Source organism: Protomyctophum bolini (assembly GCF_963924005.1).
Source record: "Protomyctophum bolini genome assembly, chromosome: 5".
Lineage (NCBI taxonomy): Eukaryota > Metazoa > Chordata > Actinopteri > Myctophiformes > Myctophidae > Protomyctophum > Protomyctophum bolini.
The window spans coordinates 15770474-15789412 of record NC_137866.1 but is presented as its reverse complement, the minus strand read 5'-3'; the positions used below and the strand labels follow the sequence as shown (position 1 = coordinate 15789412).

The following is an 18939-nucleotide window of genomic DNA, read 5'->3' as shown; positions in this document are numbered from 1 at the left end:
ATTGTTGAGGCTGCTACCCACAACAAGCTCTGGTCCTGCCCACTGTCGCTCAGCCTGTCCCAGAAGAGTTCCATCCGCTCTGCCCCACTTTTTCTTCACTGGATACGACTCAGATGTTCAAAGTGGGCCCTCTGCTCCTTTCCTCTCCCTTATCTGCACTAATCTTTTAAACTGAGCGGTTGACTGCAAAACAGGAAAAATAAACAATTGGTCTTGTTTATATGAAGATTGGTGTGGTTAAGGAGAAGCATATATAAAAGGGAAAGGACAGAAGGAAAGCCACTTGTGGACTATTGACATGCAGTGATGGGACTATTCAGCCCTCTTGTCATTCCTCTGAAAGTGATTCCCGGCTCACCGCACCATACTGTGTCTCAGTGTCACATTCTAGTCGTACTTGAAGCCATGCAGAAGCTACCCAGTTAAGAAATACTGTTAACAGTGTGATATATATCTGTGTCCAAATGGCTTTCCACTTCCAGAGAATCAGTGAAACTAAGAAACAATTTCCGAGGTCACTCTCTTCCTTGCACCTCAAGCGTTTGTAGATTGCGAGGAGTCGGATAAATCTGAACATGATGGAACATCCCTCTGATTTGAATCTATCTGTTCATCTATATTTCGACCCATCGACAAACTACAGAGGGGTAACTGTGGGAAGAATGGGTTCAAACGGGTTGTTTGAAACCAGTACATATCTTGCCATAGGCTCCTGGAAGTGCATAGTAAGCACTTGTCTTTCCATAGTGTTCACTTCACTAGAGTCACATGATCAGTGCTTAATATGATGATGCCTAATCATGGTGCCTTGAAGGGGATCTTAGTAATTTGCTTGACTTCTAGAGCTTATAAATGACGCTTGGTCATAAACAACTAATATCCAAATTGTTGGCGTTTACTGTACACTTTCTTTACCCTCCTATGTCTGTCTGTCTGTCTGTCTCTTCTTCAGAAAGCAATCCGTGTCACCACCTTCATGCAACGCCTGCGGAACCCAGAGGCCTTTGCTGAAGGTTCAGCGGAGGCACAGAGGCGAGACGTAGGAGGAGTGGATGAGGCTCACGGTACAAGTGGTGAGACTCAGGGACGTCAGCGAGACAGTGAAGGAGAGGGGACGATGAGCGACGTGCCTTTAGAGGTTACTGTAGAAAATACACCGGCAGATGTAGATCGGCAGGAGGAGCGTGATATGGGAGATGTGATCAAAAGAGATGAGGATGTAAGAAAGCAACAGATGTACTGTCTGTCGGTAGGGCTTTCACCCACAGATATTAAGGAGCCTCCATCTCAGCCTAGCCAAGTGAATGTAGCTCCACGGCCTGCAGAAGTGGAGCCTGATATGTATGGGGCAAAGACAGCTACTGTTGATGGAACCAGAAGAATGGCTGCCAATTTGGGTCAAAGTACATCTGCACCAGAATCCACACAAACTCCACTAGTGATTCCTGATCCTTCCAGTGTACCAGAACCCTCCTTAGGTCCTAATGTTGAAAATAAACACACAGGCACCACCCCTGACACCAGTAGCAGACGCAAGATGGGTGCAACCCTCCCTGGCTCAGTACCCACAGCCCTCACGGCAAATGCTGCCGCTACTGTGCCTCCGTCTGAGAAGAGGCCGGCCACCCAGGGAAAGGAGAAGGATGAGGGAGAAGGAAGCTGGTGCCAAACCCAGCTTCCAGAAGCAGTGGCGGAGAGGCCTGTTGGAGTGTCCGTGGCATCAGAAGGAGTGGATGCTGCTGTCGGAACGGATGCAGGACTCGAGGTGGTGCTGAAGAGTGATGCTAGCCCCGTTGTCGGAAGGAATAGGGATGCCAGGGGGACAGACAGGTATAGTGCAGAGTTCAATACAGCCAGGGGAGGAGGTGTCCCAACAGGACCGCTATGTTACACAATAGGCGGCTCCGCTAGCTTGGGCCGAAATGCTCCCCCGTACAACCCAGATGTCGGCGCCGTAGGGCTGGGGCTGGCGGCCGGGTACGGAACTCCATACAGCTCTCTGTACGCGAGTGGAGGAGGGATGGGCATGTACGGGACCGGGTTTGACCACGGCATGGGAGTGGGAGGGCTGGGGGGCGGCGGCACCACGAGCGACTGGCAAATGGACAGCGTGATCGAGCAGATCGAGAAGCAAATGGCCGCTGTGCTGGAGAAGATCGAGGGAGACATGCCCTCGCTGCTGGAGCAGATCAGCGACTGTCCCGTCGAGACGCAGCGTGTGTTGAGCGCGCACGCCTCGCCCGCCACCTCCCGCACACGCTCTTCACACCACCATCCCCCTACCACCGGCGTTCTGTCCTCCACTCCACCACCACCTCTGCCTACTTCTCCCAGACCCCCGCTGCCTTCTCTCCCTCACCTCACCATTCCTCCTCCATCCTACCCCCCACCCTCCCCACCCACACAGTCCTTGGGTCACGAGGAGGGGGACAGGGAGGGACAGAGCGGGACTGCTCCTTCTAGCCAATCTCCCAGAACTGGGATGGGCAGAGACATGTGAACATCTTCAACATCCCATTCAAGTTATGCTTGGTTGTGTGCCGTGTGTCGCGCATCGTAAATGGCAGATCTACAAGCTCACAACTAGATAGTTGTGAAATTGTAGGTCTGCTATTTCCAACGCACGGCAGCTGCGCGAAACTAAGTATTTAAATCACCCATCATGTGATACTTGGTAAGGACACTGCCTCGCCAGGAAAAGTCTCATTATGTCACTCGCTGCCGTGTTTGACATAAACAACAAAAAGGGAAGCAAGCAATGCTGTCGTTTTGGTTTTGTTTGTGTTCATGTTGAGCCTGACGTTTATAGTCTGTCATGCATACAGTACATTCCAATAGTCTCTTGACTGGAGGGTGGCGGGACCCGGTCTACTGTGTCGCAAGCATTAAGTCTCAGTGGTGCAGTGTTTTTAATCTGCATGGCTTGACTGGACATCCGTGAACCCTGAGATTAATATCACATGACCTGCACCTGCGGGAGTCGAAGCACTGAGCATGCTTTTGTAAACGTTAAATTCCACACAGCATTATGAGGAGTTAACTTGCATATATTATTTTATACAGCACATAACTGCAGATTATCATTACCGCCGATATACGGGCTGTAAATACATACAAATGAACATTATTATTCCTCGTTCTTTAGCCTCCTTTAACCCATTAAAAACCGGTGTCATTTTAGATTTTTTTCCTTGGCTATTCAACAATGGCAGATCTACAAGCCTGCATCGCGTCACTTTGTGCCGTGCTGCGGGGCTTGTACATCTGCTATTTTTTTTTTACATTTTTGAAAATATATGTTGAATAATTTTCTCCCTAATGTAGTCGTTAATGTAGTCGTTATCGTCAATTGATTCGTCCCCACCCACATTTCTGTGTATCCTACTGACTCACCTGCCAGTGAGGATTCCCCACCGGGAGGATGTAGAGCCTTCATTCTTCTCATCCCGCCCAACACTCCCTGCTGACGGGTGGCGCCCATATGTCAAACTCAAGGCCCGGGGGCCAAATCAGGCCTGTGAATGAATTATCTTTGGCCCGCGGAATGCTATTTAATTATTATTAGAACTGGCCCTCTGGCATATTGTACAGACCACTATAATACTACAAGTCCCACAATGCACTGCGAGTGCATTGGCACATATCGAGGGCCCGCAAGCGCAAGCATGCGTCTACTCTTCACTATTGATCAGCAGTGAAAGTATATCGCTTGTGGTCAACTTTCAGCTACCTCTCTCCCAAAAAATGGCTAAATGAAAGGTGGACTCTGAAGACGGGGGTTTTCAAGTCAGGTGGTAGGCAGAGGGCAAACCTCTGTGTCTCTTCTGTATGGAGACAGTGTGGCTGTAATGAAAGAATATTACTGAAGAAGACTATGATAAGAAATGAATGCAACTGATTTGATTTACGTTCTCATTTTACTACGAAAGCAGTGCTTGGTCAGTTTGTCTGGGACGTCCTCATGACCGCGGTGCCCGCATGTTGAAACACAGTCCGGCCCTTGACTTGTACCAATTTCTTTATTTTGGCCCACTGTGTATTTGAGTTTGACATCCCGTATGTGCAATGACCAATATATCACCCTCCCCGCCCGACTTCACAGGCCAGTTGTGTCCGTGTAGACTGTAGAGTGTAGACCCTCGACAAAGCCGGATGCATTCGAACCCACAACCTCTGTGGTTTACCACAATTTTGTATTTGTTTTGAACACAAATCTTCACTTCTGGGGGAGCCTGGCACAAAACATTTGCAGATGGGGTGGGGGCGTCCACGGACAAGTATATACATATATGAATTTGGGGATCCTTGGCACTTGCTCACTCCTCATGCATTGAAGGAAGCACAGTTTGGGGCTCTCTCCCCCGGGTGGCAGAGGGAGAGTACCGCCCAGGATTACAGTTTAGGCAATTGGCACCGGGTGAAAAAAGGGGTTACAAAATCGTGGGATAAAAATGATAAAAGTAGAGGGCATTTGAAGAATAAGCCTCAGCTGGTCTTAATGGGTTAATACATTTACCCACAACCCTTTACATATCTCAAAGCAGCAGCACATCCTACATCATCCATTGTTTTGTTTTTTGTTATTTATTTTAATGTAGCTACTCAAACCTTTGTGGCACTGTGTAATTATGTCTATTGTACAGACATTAATGAGTCTGGGTGGATTAAGAGAAGGTCCTGCAGTACCATCCCTTTTAGTGTACAGTATATTTAACATTTATTGTACAGTATTTAAAGTACTGCATTGCCACTAAAGTCTTGTGAGAAGCTCCACTGCTGCAGCATCTATTTAAAATAAATATATATACATTTACTCATCCTATTCCTACCTACCATAAAAAATCTACCCATTATGTTTTTATTCATGTATTTATTTATTTGTTTAATTCATTTAATTGGTATCCTTAACTGGGCTGTACTGTCTGCGGTATTTGCATATTTTCCTCCTACAAGTGTTTTAAAAAAATAAAACAAATAGAGTATTGTCTTTGAATTCCTTTCTGCTTTGGATCTATGTAAAATTGTCCTCTGTTAATCTTATGTACCTGTGTTAGTGGTCTGTCTTCTGCAACTCTTTCAATAAAAGAAAAGGTTTTGAAGCTGTGTGAGTGTGTGTGGTTATTATGCTATATAATTCAAACGGACGTCCAATGCTCCAATCCATCTCAAATGCAAGTACTCGGACCATTGTGGCAGTACAAGAAGCTTGATATGTATCTACGGATATGGTACTAGGATACATCTGTGTACATGAGCATCTGGGCACCTCGAAAAATTGTCTATTTTGTCCAAAATGTTAAAACATGTAACGCAGTGATACTCAACCTCAGGCCCGCGGGCCACATCCGGCCCGCGGGACCATTATGACTGGCCCACCAATGAAAATCTAAAAAAAAGAAGAAAAAAAAATCTGGTAAATGAAATAAAAATAAATAAATCTGAATGAAGTTATCTTTAATTACATTATTATAAGTAATACTATTAGAGTTGTACTATTACTCGAACGAAAATAAAAGCTTGGGGGGGGGGGGAGATGCAATGCAAATGAAAGACATATACTGTGTATCCCTATTCCCTGACATAATTTTATAGCTAAACAGACAGAATTCTATTTTATTTGAATGATGAAACCCAGCTGCCATTAATAGTTGGAAATGGAAATTGCGGAAATGGTGGAAATGGAAATTGCGGAAATGGAAATTGTGGAAATTGCGGAAATGGTAATTGCGGAAATTGCGGAAATGGTGGAAATGGAAATTGCGGAAATTGCGGAAATGGAAATTGAGGAAATTGCGGAAATTGTAATTGCGGAAATTGCTCTTCACTTATAGCTATCTATTTTCAGGTAGATTGTTTTATTTTACTCAGTCAGCCATATCACTACTAATTTTTTTTCATGAAAAAAGGTCATAGCTGGGTAATCTATTTTCAGGCAAATTGTGTTATTTTATTTTACTCAGCCATAACAATTTATTTTCTGTTAACCAACTTGCTGGCTGGCAGGCAGGCAGACAGCTACTCATAGACAGGCAGACAGACAGACAGCTACTCATGGAGAATTGGACAGGCAGGCAGTCAGACAGCTACTCATAGACAGGCAGACAGACAGCTACTCATGGAGAATTGGACAGGCAGGCAGACAGCTACTCATGGACAATTGGACAGGCAGGAAGGCAGACAGCTACTCATAGACAGACAGACAGCTACTCATGGACAATTGGACAGGCAGGAAGGCAGACAGCTATACTCATAGACAGACAGACAGCTACTCATAGACAATTGGGCAGGCAGGCAGACAGCTACTCATAGACAGACAGACAGACAGCTATACTCATGGACAATTGGACAGGCAGGAAGGCAGACAGCTACTCATAGACAGGCAGACAGACAGCTACTCATGGACAATTAGGCAGGCAGGCAGACAGCTACTCATAGACAGGCAGACAGACAGCTACTCATGGACAATTAGGCAGGCAGGCAGACAGACAGGCAGACAGACAGCTATACTCATGGACAATTGGACAGGCAGGCAGGCAGACAGACAGCTACTCATAGACAGGCAGGCAGACAGCTACTCATAGACAGTAAGACAGCTACTCATTGACAGACAGACAAATAACTACTCATGGACAGACAGACAGACAGACAGACAGGCAGGCAGGCAGGCAGGCAGGCAAAGAGCTACTCATGTTATGTTATTATGTTATTATAACAGCTACTCATGTTATGTGCAATAATTTTGCAGTTATGGAAACAGCTCTTTGTGTTTATGCAAGAAAATGTAACACATTTATTTATTTACATATTGTGTGCATGCACATTGTACTTTGATACATTTTGCGAAAATAAAGCAATTGAAAGAGAGAAGTTATCAAGTATCATTAATGTCGTAATTTTATCTACTGGCCCCTGGCCCCTTGCCATTTTTGTAATGTGGCCCACAGGTAAATCTATTTGAGTATCCCTGATGTAACGTATACATACATGATGTGAACATGCATGGTACATCATGATCAGAATTAATTTCCCTTCAACTTCTTGTTTATGCCCCAAAATACCAGGCTACCGGAAATACCAGTATACAGGTTTTGTAGCAAATTTAGCAATTATAGACATATTGGATAATATTAAATAAGCTGTTCTGACCAGGTCACCCGGACCTAGTCATGTATACTTTACTTAATTTTAAAACATTTGTTTTATAATTAACACACTGAGTTGCCCACCTGTCTTTGTAGACAGCGTAAAAGCTATAACAACCTGATTACCGGGTGTGCCAAACTTTTCTCAGTTGTTCCTAATATGATTTAGCCAGTTGGATTCTGTACCACTGTTGCTGGACATCAGATCAGTATCTCTCAAATTCTGGGTTTGAATAGAGTCAAGTTCCATTGGAGAGAGGCTACATCTCAATAATTCCAGTGAGTGCCTGAAATCTTGCATTGTGTAATGTCGTTTAAACCAGTGGTTCTCCAGGGAGCCTGTGTGACCACATTACACTTAAAAAATGCCTGTTGACTAGCAAACATTTATAGCCTACAGATATATTTGATCAAATGTGAATAGTTTTGCGTTACAAGACATAACTATGTTATTGTCTACCAGCTGCCAAATTATTCATACATTTATGTAGAATTACATTAGTAATGTATCTCAAAATATAAAAATGTCCTGCATAAACTGATTCTACAGAGGAAAGTACCTTGATAAAATTGAGATAAGCTTGGTAGTGACCATTGGTTTCCAAAAATATTTTCAAATTGGCAAATTACTGGTTATTGTATACTGCCTCTGCAATGATCACATTTAAAGTATTAATAATATTTGTAAAAACAATTACTTGGAACATCAATAGGCTACAAAGAAATATGACCATGTATTTGCGTTGAGTCATTATATATGCATACTTTATGCTAATTAAACACTATAAACATACCCAATGGTTACATTGTAAACATCCTTACACCTAAATGAGATAAAATATTCATTTACATAGCAGATAACCACCAAAACACAAAGTTGTCTGACCTCTACTTCTTATTTCTGCTCATTTATTGAAATATGCAAATTATCTCATTAACTATGCGCGATACAAACATGTCCCAAGCAGAATTAGATTCTACGTCAAAAATCATATTAGGAACAACTGAGAAAAGTTTGGCACACCCGGTAATCAGGTTGTTCTAGCTTTTGCCCTGTCTATTGGCTGTGTTATATTATCCACTACTTACTATACACTTCCAAGATTCCGTTATGCCTACATGTCCCATGTGGCCCTGCGCGACCCAGGGCTAGTCTATTATTACATAGGGGTGGCACAAATATTTCAGCTTTTTGGACATAAAATATCGCTTGAATCACGTAGTTATAAACTACAATAACTCATCACTAAGTGTCCGTCTACATTGTCGTCCACATTCAGCGCAACAATCTAATATTCCTTCCGAGAGTGTAAAACGTATTTTTAGGTTGTAATAGCCCACCCCTCGGTTGAGGGCGCACGGTGGTCGCGCCCGCACCGTGCACATGTTGCTGCTTTGCTTTGAACAGAATTAGTGAGCGTGCTGAGGAGAGACGCGCTGCTGGAAACAGCCGGCCAGGCAACCGTCCAGCTCTTCGCGGAAAAGAAGAAAGTCAAACCCCGGGAGCAGACCAGAACACACACCACCACCAGCAGATCACATCCCGCCACCCTCCTCTCTCCTTGACACACCGACTTATCAAGTTCGCCGTCAACTTTCACGTGTCGAGTTGTCAAGTTTTTACTTTGTCAGGTTTCTTGTTCTTTAGGCAACAAGGTGCATTTTTGTTTGGGTTTTCCCCCCTTTCTTTTCTTTTTTTGGTACTACAGATCAGGCCGAGTAATATCGGATGTGGTAAGTTATGCACACTTTGAGTTAGCTTACCGTTAACTGTCTGGGTTTTACACTCGTTAGTGGAATTTATACTTTTTAACAGTCGCTTTGGCGACACGACACATTTCTCAACCGATGCGCACTTTTGTTTGGTTAGAAAAACATATACCGGTATGCCTCTTCGTTTTCTCGGGGGACAGGTTTCGTGCAACGAACGAAGTATATAAAACGAAGGCAGCATTTTTTTTAGCTACACTACAGCTAGTTAGGCTACCGTTAGCTTTGTTGGCTAACAGACTAGCGCCAGTGTGGGGGGAGAAAAAGTCGTTAGGTTGGATAGCTTTGCAAGCTAGCCGCTACGCACACTCACTACGCAGTCGTTTATTATAGACTCCCAAATATCCTGGCTCTGTTCTTTTCTCCTCTGCTAACGTTAGCAAGCAGTGCTGCCCCCACCACCACCTCCCTTCTGTCTAGTTTCTATCGTTAGCCAGTGAGCCGCTGTCACTTAATAACGGTCACATTTGGTTATGTGATGATGGGCACAATAGATTAGAGACGGCGTTTAACCAACTAGCTAACATTGCTTCTTTGGCCACTGGTAGTCAGGTTAAGCTAACGTTGCTGTAGCTTTATCCCCAACAACCAGCAGCATTCCACAGACACATGGGCATTGTAGGGCGCACTACAGTGGCACTGTGGCAGTGGGCAAAATATGGAACCCACTTGACTATTTTCGGCAATATACAGTAGCATTAGCTGACCATATAAGGTTCATTTCCTACTTGATGCAAGTCGCCAACCAGCCTAACGTAACGTGACCGGTGTCTTATCTATCTAGTATGGTGGGAATTGCATGCTCTGATGCTTTTTCATTGAATAAGCTGGATGGATTCGGGGTTCCCCATGCATGGCTCCTACATGTGCACCCGAGAATAAGCGGCGGCCCACTTTTCTTCGGCCTGGCTTTGTCATGTCAGACACCCCCCTCCCCCATCACTCCTCCAGTCCTCTGTGCAGGCCATGGGAGCGAGGAATGCCACTCACCCCCTGAACCTAACCCCAACGTAACTGTCTACTAGTCTGTGTGGTGGCTCAGTCCAACATAGCCTTGCCGGCTATCCATCTGCAGCCATAGGCTGCTTGCGTAACCTCACTAACCTGCCACCAGACCAGTGTGTGTTTGTGCTTGACCTAATGTGTGCACCCACTGCACCGTGCATCATCACCCTGTTTCATTCATTGATTTATACATTATAATCGGTGTGACGTCCGTATAGGAATATTAATAATCTATCGAGGAAAAACACGGATTGTTTCAGCAATTTGCTTCATCGTTGTACATTTCTGGAGACTGGGACCTGTGCTGCACTCGGTTGGTGTTGTACCACGACTAAACTGATCTGTTCATTTTGAAGAAGGATGCTGCAATTACCGCTTCTGCGCTTCAATTCATATTCTTTGATTGCTTTTTGCATTATTAGAACACAGAATGTTGTTTCTCAACCATAGCAAAAATAATGTTCCCCTCGTGTTATTCCACTTACTAGCAATAATAATTATGTTCGAGTATTTACGCTTTCTAATTCTCGTTCATTGTTGGACTTACTACGGCTCATTGTACAGGATGGAACGACCTGGCAGCCAGGCACATCTGACAAGGCGGGATCATGTACATTAGCAGCACCCTAGCCTAAAAAAAAGACGCCAAGGCTAGATTAGTGACGTCACACACTATTGGAAGTGTGGGAAGCCTGTACTTTCATCCTGGTCATGATGAAAGTGCATGTCATGATTTTATGACTATATGGGGGAAAATATATTACAAAAATAATATTGTGAATGTGATTTGAGACTAGATATCTGGAATTGAATATCCTAATATATGGCATACGTGCTCTTGTATATTCCTGGTTTATGTCACTCATTTTACACTTGCATTTTACAAGGCTTGCATTAATTCTTGAGGGGCACTAGCCTCCTAGGTTTTGTGTAAACACAAACATTGAAGACAAAAGTGAGGTTTCAAATTGTGATTGGCCAGAATGAGATGATTTATGATGACATATGATAAGAGTGCCCCTCACTTCACACAGGTGTGATTTTTGAGGGGAGCTAGCCCCTCCTATATCTAGCTTTAGTGTGTGCATAAACTTTGTCCTACACAAACATTAAATTCCCATTGACAATGAATGGAGAATGTTATGTCATAGTGTAGCAAATGGACATCGTGTCTATTTTACGTCACGATGATATACAATGATAAGAGTGCCCCTCACTTCACATGGGTGTGATTATATTTTATATACAAGTCAATTATTACATTTAGAACATTTGCACTACACATGAGCCCTACCACACTTATGGCTTGCTTGGTGACAAAATTACATGCACTTAATATCAACATGACAATAATGAAGTTTTGCTGTTACAGCAAAAACAGAGGCGTCCTCCTCGAGGCTGTTCCCAGGGGTCCCTGACCCTGGCAAACATTTATTTCAGTTAATTCAGCATCAGCTAATTTTAACTAGTGGTGGGGAAAAAAATCGATTAGTCAATTAATCGCGATGCCATCATGGGCGATAATTCATCGATGCACAAATGTCAAACATCGATTATTTAATGTATTTTTTTTACCGGAGCAAAAGGGCGGAACTAATCTGCGACTGCGCTGCGTCGTCGTACCGGACCGTTTAGAGTGACGCACACAGCGCTCGCACACGCTTTAGCTTTCAACAACCAAAACAGAACGAGTTACCAACGCGGAGGGGAAGAGAAAAAAGATGACAGAAAGGGAACATTTTGGATTGTATGAGGTTGAGGGGACACGAGAACTCGATAAAACTCACACCATCGACCGCCTGTGAAATGTGGCCGAGATGGGACGATGTAGTGTGGCTCCAAAGTGCTAACATGGCCCGGAATCCGTCGCTCCCCACGACCGAATGTGAACGTAAATCCTTTGCAATAAAAGTGCCGATGGACTTCGTAATTCTAGTCGCCTTTTCTGAGTGCATGGGCAGCTGTCCGTGTGTTCGGGATCGGGATGGTTGTCTTGACTGCATCTCTGGATGTCAGTGGGCAATATGGTCTTGTACACGTTGTGAGTTGTATCGAGTTCCCGTGTCCCCTCAACATCATAGAATCCAAAATGTTGCCATACACTTGTAAAATACTTTAAACCAAATGCTCCTTAATGTGTGCAAACAAACAGAAAGGTGCAACATAATAGTCTCAATAACTACCCCAAAGCTTCCTTAATGACACTTCAGTAACTGAAAATGAAATCCCTGAATAAGGAAACAAAGAAAAGCACCTTTTTTGTCCTAACAAAGAATAAAGGCAATTTGACAGAGTGCTGCTGACCTCAACCGAAATCCTGCCCATGTATTTCTATGACATGACATCTTATGTCATTATTAATATATATTTATTGTATGCTTGTACAAACTCATTCTTTTTTTTTTTAAAGAAAACTGCTTATTACTGTTCTGTATTTGGCCACAGACACCCATCTGAAAATATTTTCTTCTATGGACCCCCCCAGAAGCAAAGATTTGAGTTAAAAACGTGCACTGTGAAAGAATATATATATTCATAATCATTAGAAAGCACTTTGTTTATTAGTCACACAGTGACTGAGTGATTAACAGTGAGTGATTAATCGGGATCAATCGGGATTAATCGAATCGTAACGTAGCCCAATTAATCGGGATTAATCGGGATTAATCGCATCGTGACCCTCGGAAACGATGTGTAATCGCATCGCCAGGTACCTGGCGATGAACGCCTCTAATTTTAACCCAATCTTGAAGCTATACAAAGACTAGCGTCGCAGTCATTTTCCCCATAGACATTTCAAAAAAATATTTATTTAAAGAAGTTTATGCCGCGGACAAAGCCAACTCTTGTTGTGACAAAACATGATGATAAACACAATGTTTTGGGCCGAACAAATCATTGGTAAGAAGAGAAACAAAACAAAAGGTGTTGTACCTTGCCTTTTTTTCTTCTTACCGATTTATTTGATCTGCCCAAAACATTGTTTATTGTCATGATGTGTCACAACAAGAGTTGGCTTTGTCCGTGGCGTAAATGTCTTTAAATAAATACTTTTTGAAAAGTCTATAATGAAAATGAACAGGGATTTATTTCCTGGGCCCTCATCGGGGGCAGGACTGTGTCGCTGTGTAATTTTATTGGTGTATCTTTTTTCTTCATCTTGGTTTTATAAACATTTTAAACATCTTGTATGATAGCCTGCGGCACAAACATATTTATATATTGTAATTTGGGGGTCCTTGACATGAAAACGTTTGAGAAACACTGACTATTCTAAAGCACTTCCGCAGTTGTGAGTGGTCACGTCACTGTCTAATCCCCGGCTTTATGTAGTGTGGTGGGTAGCACCGGGCGGCGTGCAGCCAGCCAGCCAACCAAGCCTTCTTCCCCAGCCCCTGCGTCACACTCTCCTCTCCGCCCCTTCAGCCCTATCTGCCATTTTGGTTTTGTTCCCGTCTGCAGTCGCAAAGCCAGCAACGCGATTAACATTGGACTCTCGAGCAGGAGGAGAGGAAAAAAAACGACATAGTGACTCGACAATATAGCCTAGTAGGAAGCCCCTTTAACCAACCCCGCATTGCGTTTCGTTATTTTTTTGTCCTTAACCGGCTGAATCCAACCATCGTAATTGTTGACACCCCCGGACATCTAAAGGAAGAGAGGAGCGGTTTGCTTTGAGAAGGGACAGAGAAGGATTATTGGTAAGACAAGACAAATCAATGGGGGCACGAGTGCAGAAGCCAGTTGCTAGGCTTTCATCCGGCAGAATAAATGGCTGCTTAACAATAAAGTTCGAGTGTTTTCCCCCCCTTCCATGTCGGTGGGCAGGTGTTAGAAACTGCTAAAACACCCATGCGGTCGTGTGTTAGCTATCGGAACGAAGCTATTGTCATTGGTAGGAGGAGGAGAGAGCAGGTTGCTACCCTTTTTATTACAACAAGCCAGCTAGCGAGACCGTGAACTTGTGTTCCGCACTGGGGTTGGATTGGAAGGCCTAGTGGTGAAGTCAGTCCGCTAGAGGCTAAACTAGAGTGGATCCCGGCTGGAAGTCCGGTGTTTTCTTGCTGCTATAAGTTATTGATGTTGGGTGCTTAGCGGAATGAATGATCCACTCACTGCACAAGCCAAAATCACTTATAGGTGTGATTATTAGCGGTTAACACGACCTACTATCTCCCCTCCCTCCGTAGAGAGTCTCTTTGTGCTTTGTTGCTCAGCTGTTTGTTTTAGGACGTTTTTTAATTTGGAAAAGAGTGGAAAATGTTGCCCACGGGCTAATCATTAATATCTTCAGATGGGGATTTATTTAAGCGAACGGGCGTAATCCGAAACCTACGTGGGGAGCTTTGCTGTATCATTCTCGATGCCTTCATTTTCGCTTTGGTGGCTAGTAATAAATCGGATCATAATCTGCTGGGTGAGATGTGAATATGTCGGTGTCTTTTTTTCCCCACCCATTTCTCGTTCGATATAAATTTGAAGCCTTCATAAAAATAAAACACTTCGCTGTATTTTGCATCATAACATGTTACGGTACCCATAGCCAGAAGTTTCACTTCTGGCACGCAGGCAGGGAGCCGCATTGGATGCGGAAATTCTGGTTTGTCTAATAGAGAATCGATTCTTTAATAATATGCGACCTGTTTCAGTTCTCCAAGTAACTTGTCTCAAGAAGACACATAATAGCGACACTTGCAATGCGCGTGATTTATTTTTTATAACTCTAGAAATAAATAATTGGTGTTCTTTCGTAGCCACTTCTAAATGATGGCGTGGCCCTTGCTTCTACACCTGCGAGTCATTGTCAAAGTGTTGCACCCTGTGCTCTTGCTCTACCGCAGTGAAGTTCTAATGATTCAGCGCTTTTGTTGAAACGAGGTGGGCGGTCCCTACATAATAATAAACAATACCGGTACATAAACAAGCCACCTCTGTCTCAGAGTATGAAAAGGGCTGATAATGCTGCTATTCATGTCTCTTCCCAGGACCCAGTTCGTTTTCTAGTAGATTTTTTTTGCTTGGCATGCAGCCAGCCCAGCTGCTACCCAAACTAGAAATCCTTTCTTTCCTCCCTACATGAAAGGGATGGGATGGTGTTTAGCTTGAATACCTATCATAAATATGTAATCATCTTGCCTTACAATTTAAACATTTTACATGGTGAAACCACTTATCATGGCCTATAAATATGTCAACTTTTAACTGTCTTTGTACATAATGTCCTTGTTAAGGCCTATTACATACTCCAGTTTAAGGTGATAAGGTGACCACTGAAACGGTGGTTAGTAAAAACAGATGTGTTTGGGTGAGTGGTGAGTCGCTTGTCACTCACTGCGGCATGATGTCATGTTGTAATTTTCGGTGGTCACCTACCGTATCAGAACTTTTCATAATGGCCTCATTACTGGTTGAATATAAATAACACCGTAATGGGAACTCTCAAATCGATGTTGGACTGTTAGCTGCCACTTGATCAATGTGATTGGGAAATGAACGTTCCGTAATGTGCTGTGTGTGTGTTTGCATCACAGATGTCCAGCTCGCCGCTGTCCAAGAAGCGTCGCTTGTCAGGAACAGAGACGAAGACGGGATCCCACTGCTCCTCCTCTAACTCTGTCAGAACTGAACTGTCCCACACACCTGCCAACGTAAGCGCACACACAGTCACACACCTGCCAATCTAAGGGCGTGCGCATGCACACACACCATCATTTGGTACTGGCAAAACATTCAACACAAACTGACATGTGCCATTTATCTCTCCAGGGCATGGCGAAGAATGGCAATGATGCGGAGATCGATGAAGGCCTGTACTCCAGACAACTGTAAGTTCCATCATAATCTTCATCAATCAAGCCTGCACTCGTTTAGCCTCATGAACTCTATATATTTTGTTGACTGGGGGTCCCCTAGTCTCGCGTAGCCATACAACTATGCCACAATCTCCTAATGCTATATTGAGTCTGGAACTACACCTTCCAAAATCCCATTAAGGAAACTGCCATTTCCGTTCACGTAAATACATTTTGAAACGTCTATGGGAAAAATGAATGGGGGATTCTCTTCCGGGCCTGTCGTCAGGGGCGAGACTGCAACACTATTATGAAATGCCCAGACTAGAGATGATGCAATGGCTACATGTGGATAATGATGCCTTTTCGTCCTGCAGTTATGTGCTGGGCCATGATGCTATGAAGCGCATGCAGAAGTCCAACGTCCTCGTCTCTGGCATGAGAGGCCTTGGAGTGGAGATAGCCAAGAACGTCATCCTGGCTGGAGTCAAAAGTGTCGCTGTACACGACCAGGGTGTTGCGGAGTGGAGAGACCTCTCCTCACAGGTGAGTTGGTTTACAGCACAATTTTTGTTAATTGGTCATGATTATTACATTCATTGTCATTTGGCTAGTTTTTATGGCATGGCTCTGCAGCAGGCTAGCAGTCTATAAGAAGGCCAGTGTGTCCTGTCCAGAGCTAAGCTCGCAAATGTCAGGACTGAACGGTGCCAAATGTCTTGAGCCCAAATTTGGAGTGATTACTAATGCATGGGTCATAACTAACTGATGTCATCGATTTCTGGCGTCCCAGCCACATGAAGTCAGAGATCCACATTGGACCTATGTCATTTCCATGTGGATCCCAAGATCCACACGATTCGATTTCTTTTGATACATGAAACTGAAAGGTCAATATAATGGTATTATTATTACTCATTCTGTTGTAGCCATCTAACAATAGGGCGGCAGCAAGCAGCCCCTCCCTTACTGACCATGACTGACCTAGATTTAGCAGTGTGTATCCTGTGCTAGGGGCACAGACTAGTAGTGAAGAGAGAAGGCCTATTGGACAACATCGCTATGGGAATAAAACAACCATGTTGCCTGTTGTCAGACCATAGCCTGATTTATACTAAATCCAACAATGTTGTCGTGCGCTGAAAATAGCTGATCCTCAAGGCAAGCTCACATCCGCAAAGCATTGGAGCCTGTCAATCGGCTATTTTCAGCGAGTGACACGGTCGTACGACATAACATGAATTTGGCATGACACCTTGAATTTGGCTTGTTCAATTTGCACCCAATCTACTAAATGTAGAGATTGCCCTACTGTATTCAGTATGATGAAGCGGTGATGCTATATTTAAAATACTTCTGATGCAACTAAAAGTCATTCTGAGAACCTCACCCCAGCTTAGTGCTGCAGCTGCACAATTACTAGATTCAGACACAGACCCTCTGACCCGATCTCATTTCTGCAATTGAGCAAGAACCGTGCAGCACTAGTTTGCTGTCCAATTCATTTGAGTTGCTCTCTGCTACAAGAGCGACTTGAAGAGAGGTTTAAGTCAAGCAATTTGTTGTCTGTTTAAAGACAGTAGTTGGCTCTAGGTGCCACATTTTGATTGTAGTTGTTCAGCAACTACAGACTAAAGACAATAAATATTTTCATGGGAAAAAAATTATCTCAATTCTTGTAGGAATATCGAGATTCACATTTGAGCAAGAATCGTACAGCACTACCCCAGCTCCTTATATGCACATTGCCATTTGCCACGGCTCACATAGTCTGCTCATTAAAGTACCATTAAACAGCCTCGATTTATCATGACTTACTTATTATAGCAACCCCGCTTTGATCCATTTGAATCCATCCTCCCATTTATCGCCATGTCTGGTACACATTCCTCAGTATATTGACATCAATTATTGATTGTTCACTAAATTATGCATCCCTACAACATATTACAGAGGGACTGATATAGATGGTCATATCGGTATCTGCAATATCGGCCTAAAATACTGTATCTAATGGAACCGATATCAAAATAATATATAGGTTAAGTTTTAGACTATTTTGGTAACTGGTCAAACATTGGCCAAATTGTCAAATATAAGAATATTTTGAAAATATACGATCTAAAAGTTGTGAGCTTGTATCTGCTATTTATCTGTGAAAATTAGTCAAATAAAATGTTATGACTCAACTCCTACATTCCTTGTGCTTGTCAGGGTGAGAGCCTGGGAGGTTCCCCTTTCAAATATGATTATGGGGGGGTCGCATCCTGAAAGGTTGAGAACCACTGGCCTAATAAATCAGATAAGAATGCACTGTTCTTTTGAAGTCTGCATTTGTACCCAGAGTTTGTTACTGCGTAACCGTTTGTTACTGCATAATGTCGACCAACAGCTAGTGCATTCCTAAAATGTTGTTTGTTTTGTCAGTTCTACCTGCGGGAAGAGGATCTAGGTAAGAACAGGGCAGAGGTGAGTCAGACTCGTCTGGCTGAACTCAACAGCTATGTCCCCGTGGCAGCCTACACCGGAACACTCACAGAGGACTACCTCACCCAATTCCAGGTATATGTTCGCTACCAGCACTTTTTAATGTGGATTAGAGATGCTCCGATCGATCCACCAACGATCGGTGATCGGCCGATATTCACTCCAATTGACTAGATTGGTGATCGGCAATTTACACTATCCGGAGAAACTAATCTTTTATACCATTTAAGTGGTATAAAAGTCAGATATATATAGTATATAAATTTGCGTCTTGGTGACATTTCCCCCTTCCTCCCCACACACAGGAACAGTTTTGACGTATAATATTTTTGGAAATATTCAAATTTTCCTGTTACGCACAAGATCGATATCGGCCGATCATGAGAAACGATCTGATCGGGACCGGTCCCAAAAAACCTGATCCTTATTGTGGATCCAATTCAGCGTGTGGATGCAAGCCTGTGATTTCACATTTTGTTCCTGTGCTCTAGGTGGTAGTGCTGACCAACTCCAGTCTGGAGGAGCAGCATCATTTAGGTGAACTTTGCCACAGCAATGGAGTCAAGCTGGTCATCGCAGACACACGGGGACTGTTTGGGTAAGAGTCTTAAATGTGCCATTTACTCGCTAAAACCTAAGACGTTTTCACCGTTGAGAACCACTGTTGCACATAGAGCCCAATAGAGCTACAGTAATTGGTGCCATTCTATTGTGAAGACGCTACAAAACAAACCCAGTGACCG

The 18939-nt window shown here is 43.6% G+C and overlaps 2 protein-coding genes across 4 annotated transcripts in view; both read left to right on the top strand.

Moving 5' to 3' along the window:
* camkvl (CaM kinase-like vesicle-associated, like) overlaps positions 1–3109 on the top strand; it is a 77198-nt gene extending 74089 nt beyond the window's left edge. Inside the window, exon 12 of the mRNA XM_080762741.1 lies at positions 953–3109. Coding sequence (XP_080618867.1) covers positions 953–2500 — 1548 coding nt within the window. The 3' untranslated portion in view covers positions 2501–3109. The remainder of the gene's footprint in view (positions 1–952) is intronic.
* A 5448-nt stretch (positions 3110–8557) lies between these two features.
* The window catches only part of uba1 (ubiquitin-like modifier activating enzyme 1), a 32917-nt gene continuing 22535 nt past the window's right edge, over positions 8558–18939 (top strand). For 2 of the 3 annotated variants that reach the window (XM_080764669.1, XM_080764667.1), the window contains exons 1-6: positions 8558–8876; positions 15449–15565; positions 15684–15742; positions 16087–16255; positions 18137–18271; positions 18688–18794. In XM_080764669.1, coding sequence (XP_080620795.1) covers positions 15449–15565; positions 15684–15742; positions 16087–16255; positions 18137–18271; positions 18688–18794 — 587 coding nt within the window. In that variant the 5' untranslated portion in view covers positions 8558–8876. Of the gene's footprint in view, positions 8877–13381; positions 13619–15448; positions 15566–15683; positions 15743–16086; positions 16256–18136; positions 18272–18687; positions 18795–18939 lie in introns of those variants that run through there. The other variant, XM_080764668.1, reaches the window with a different exon arrangement.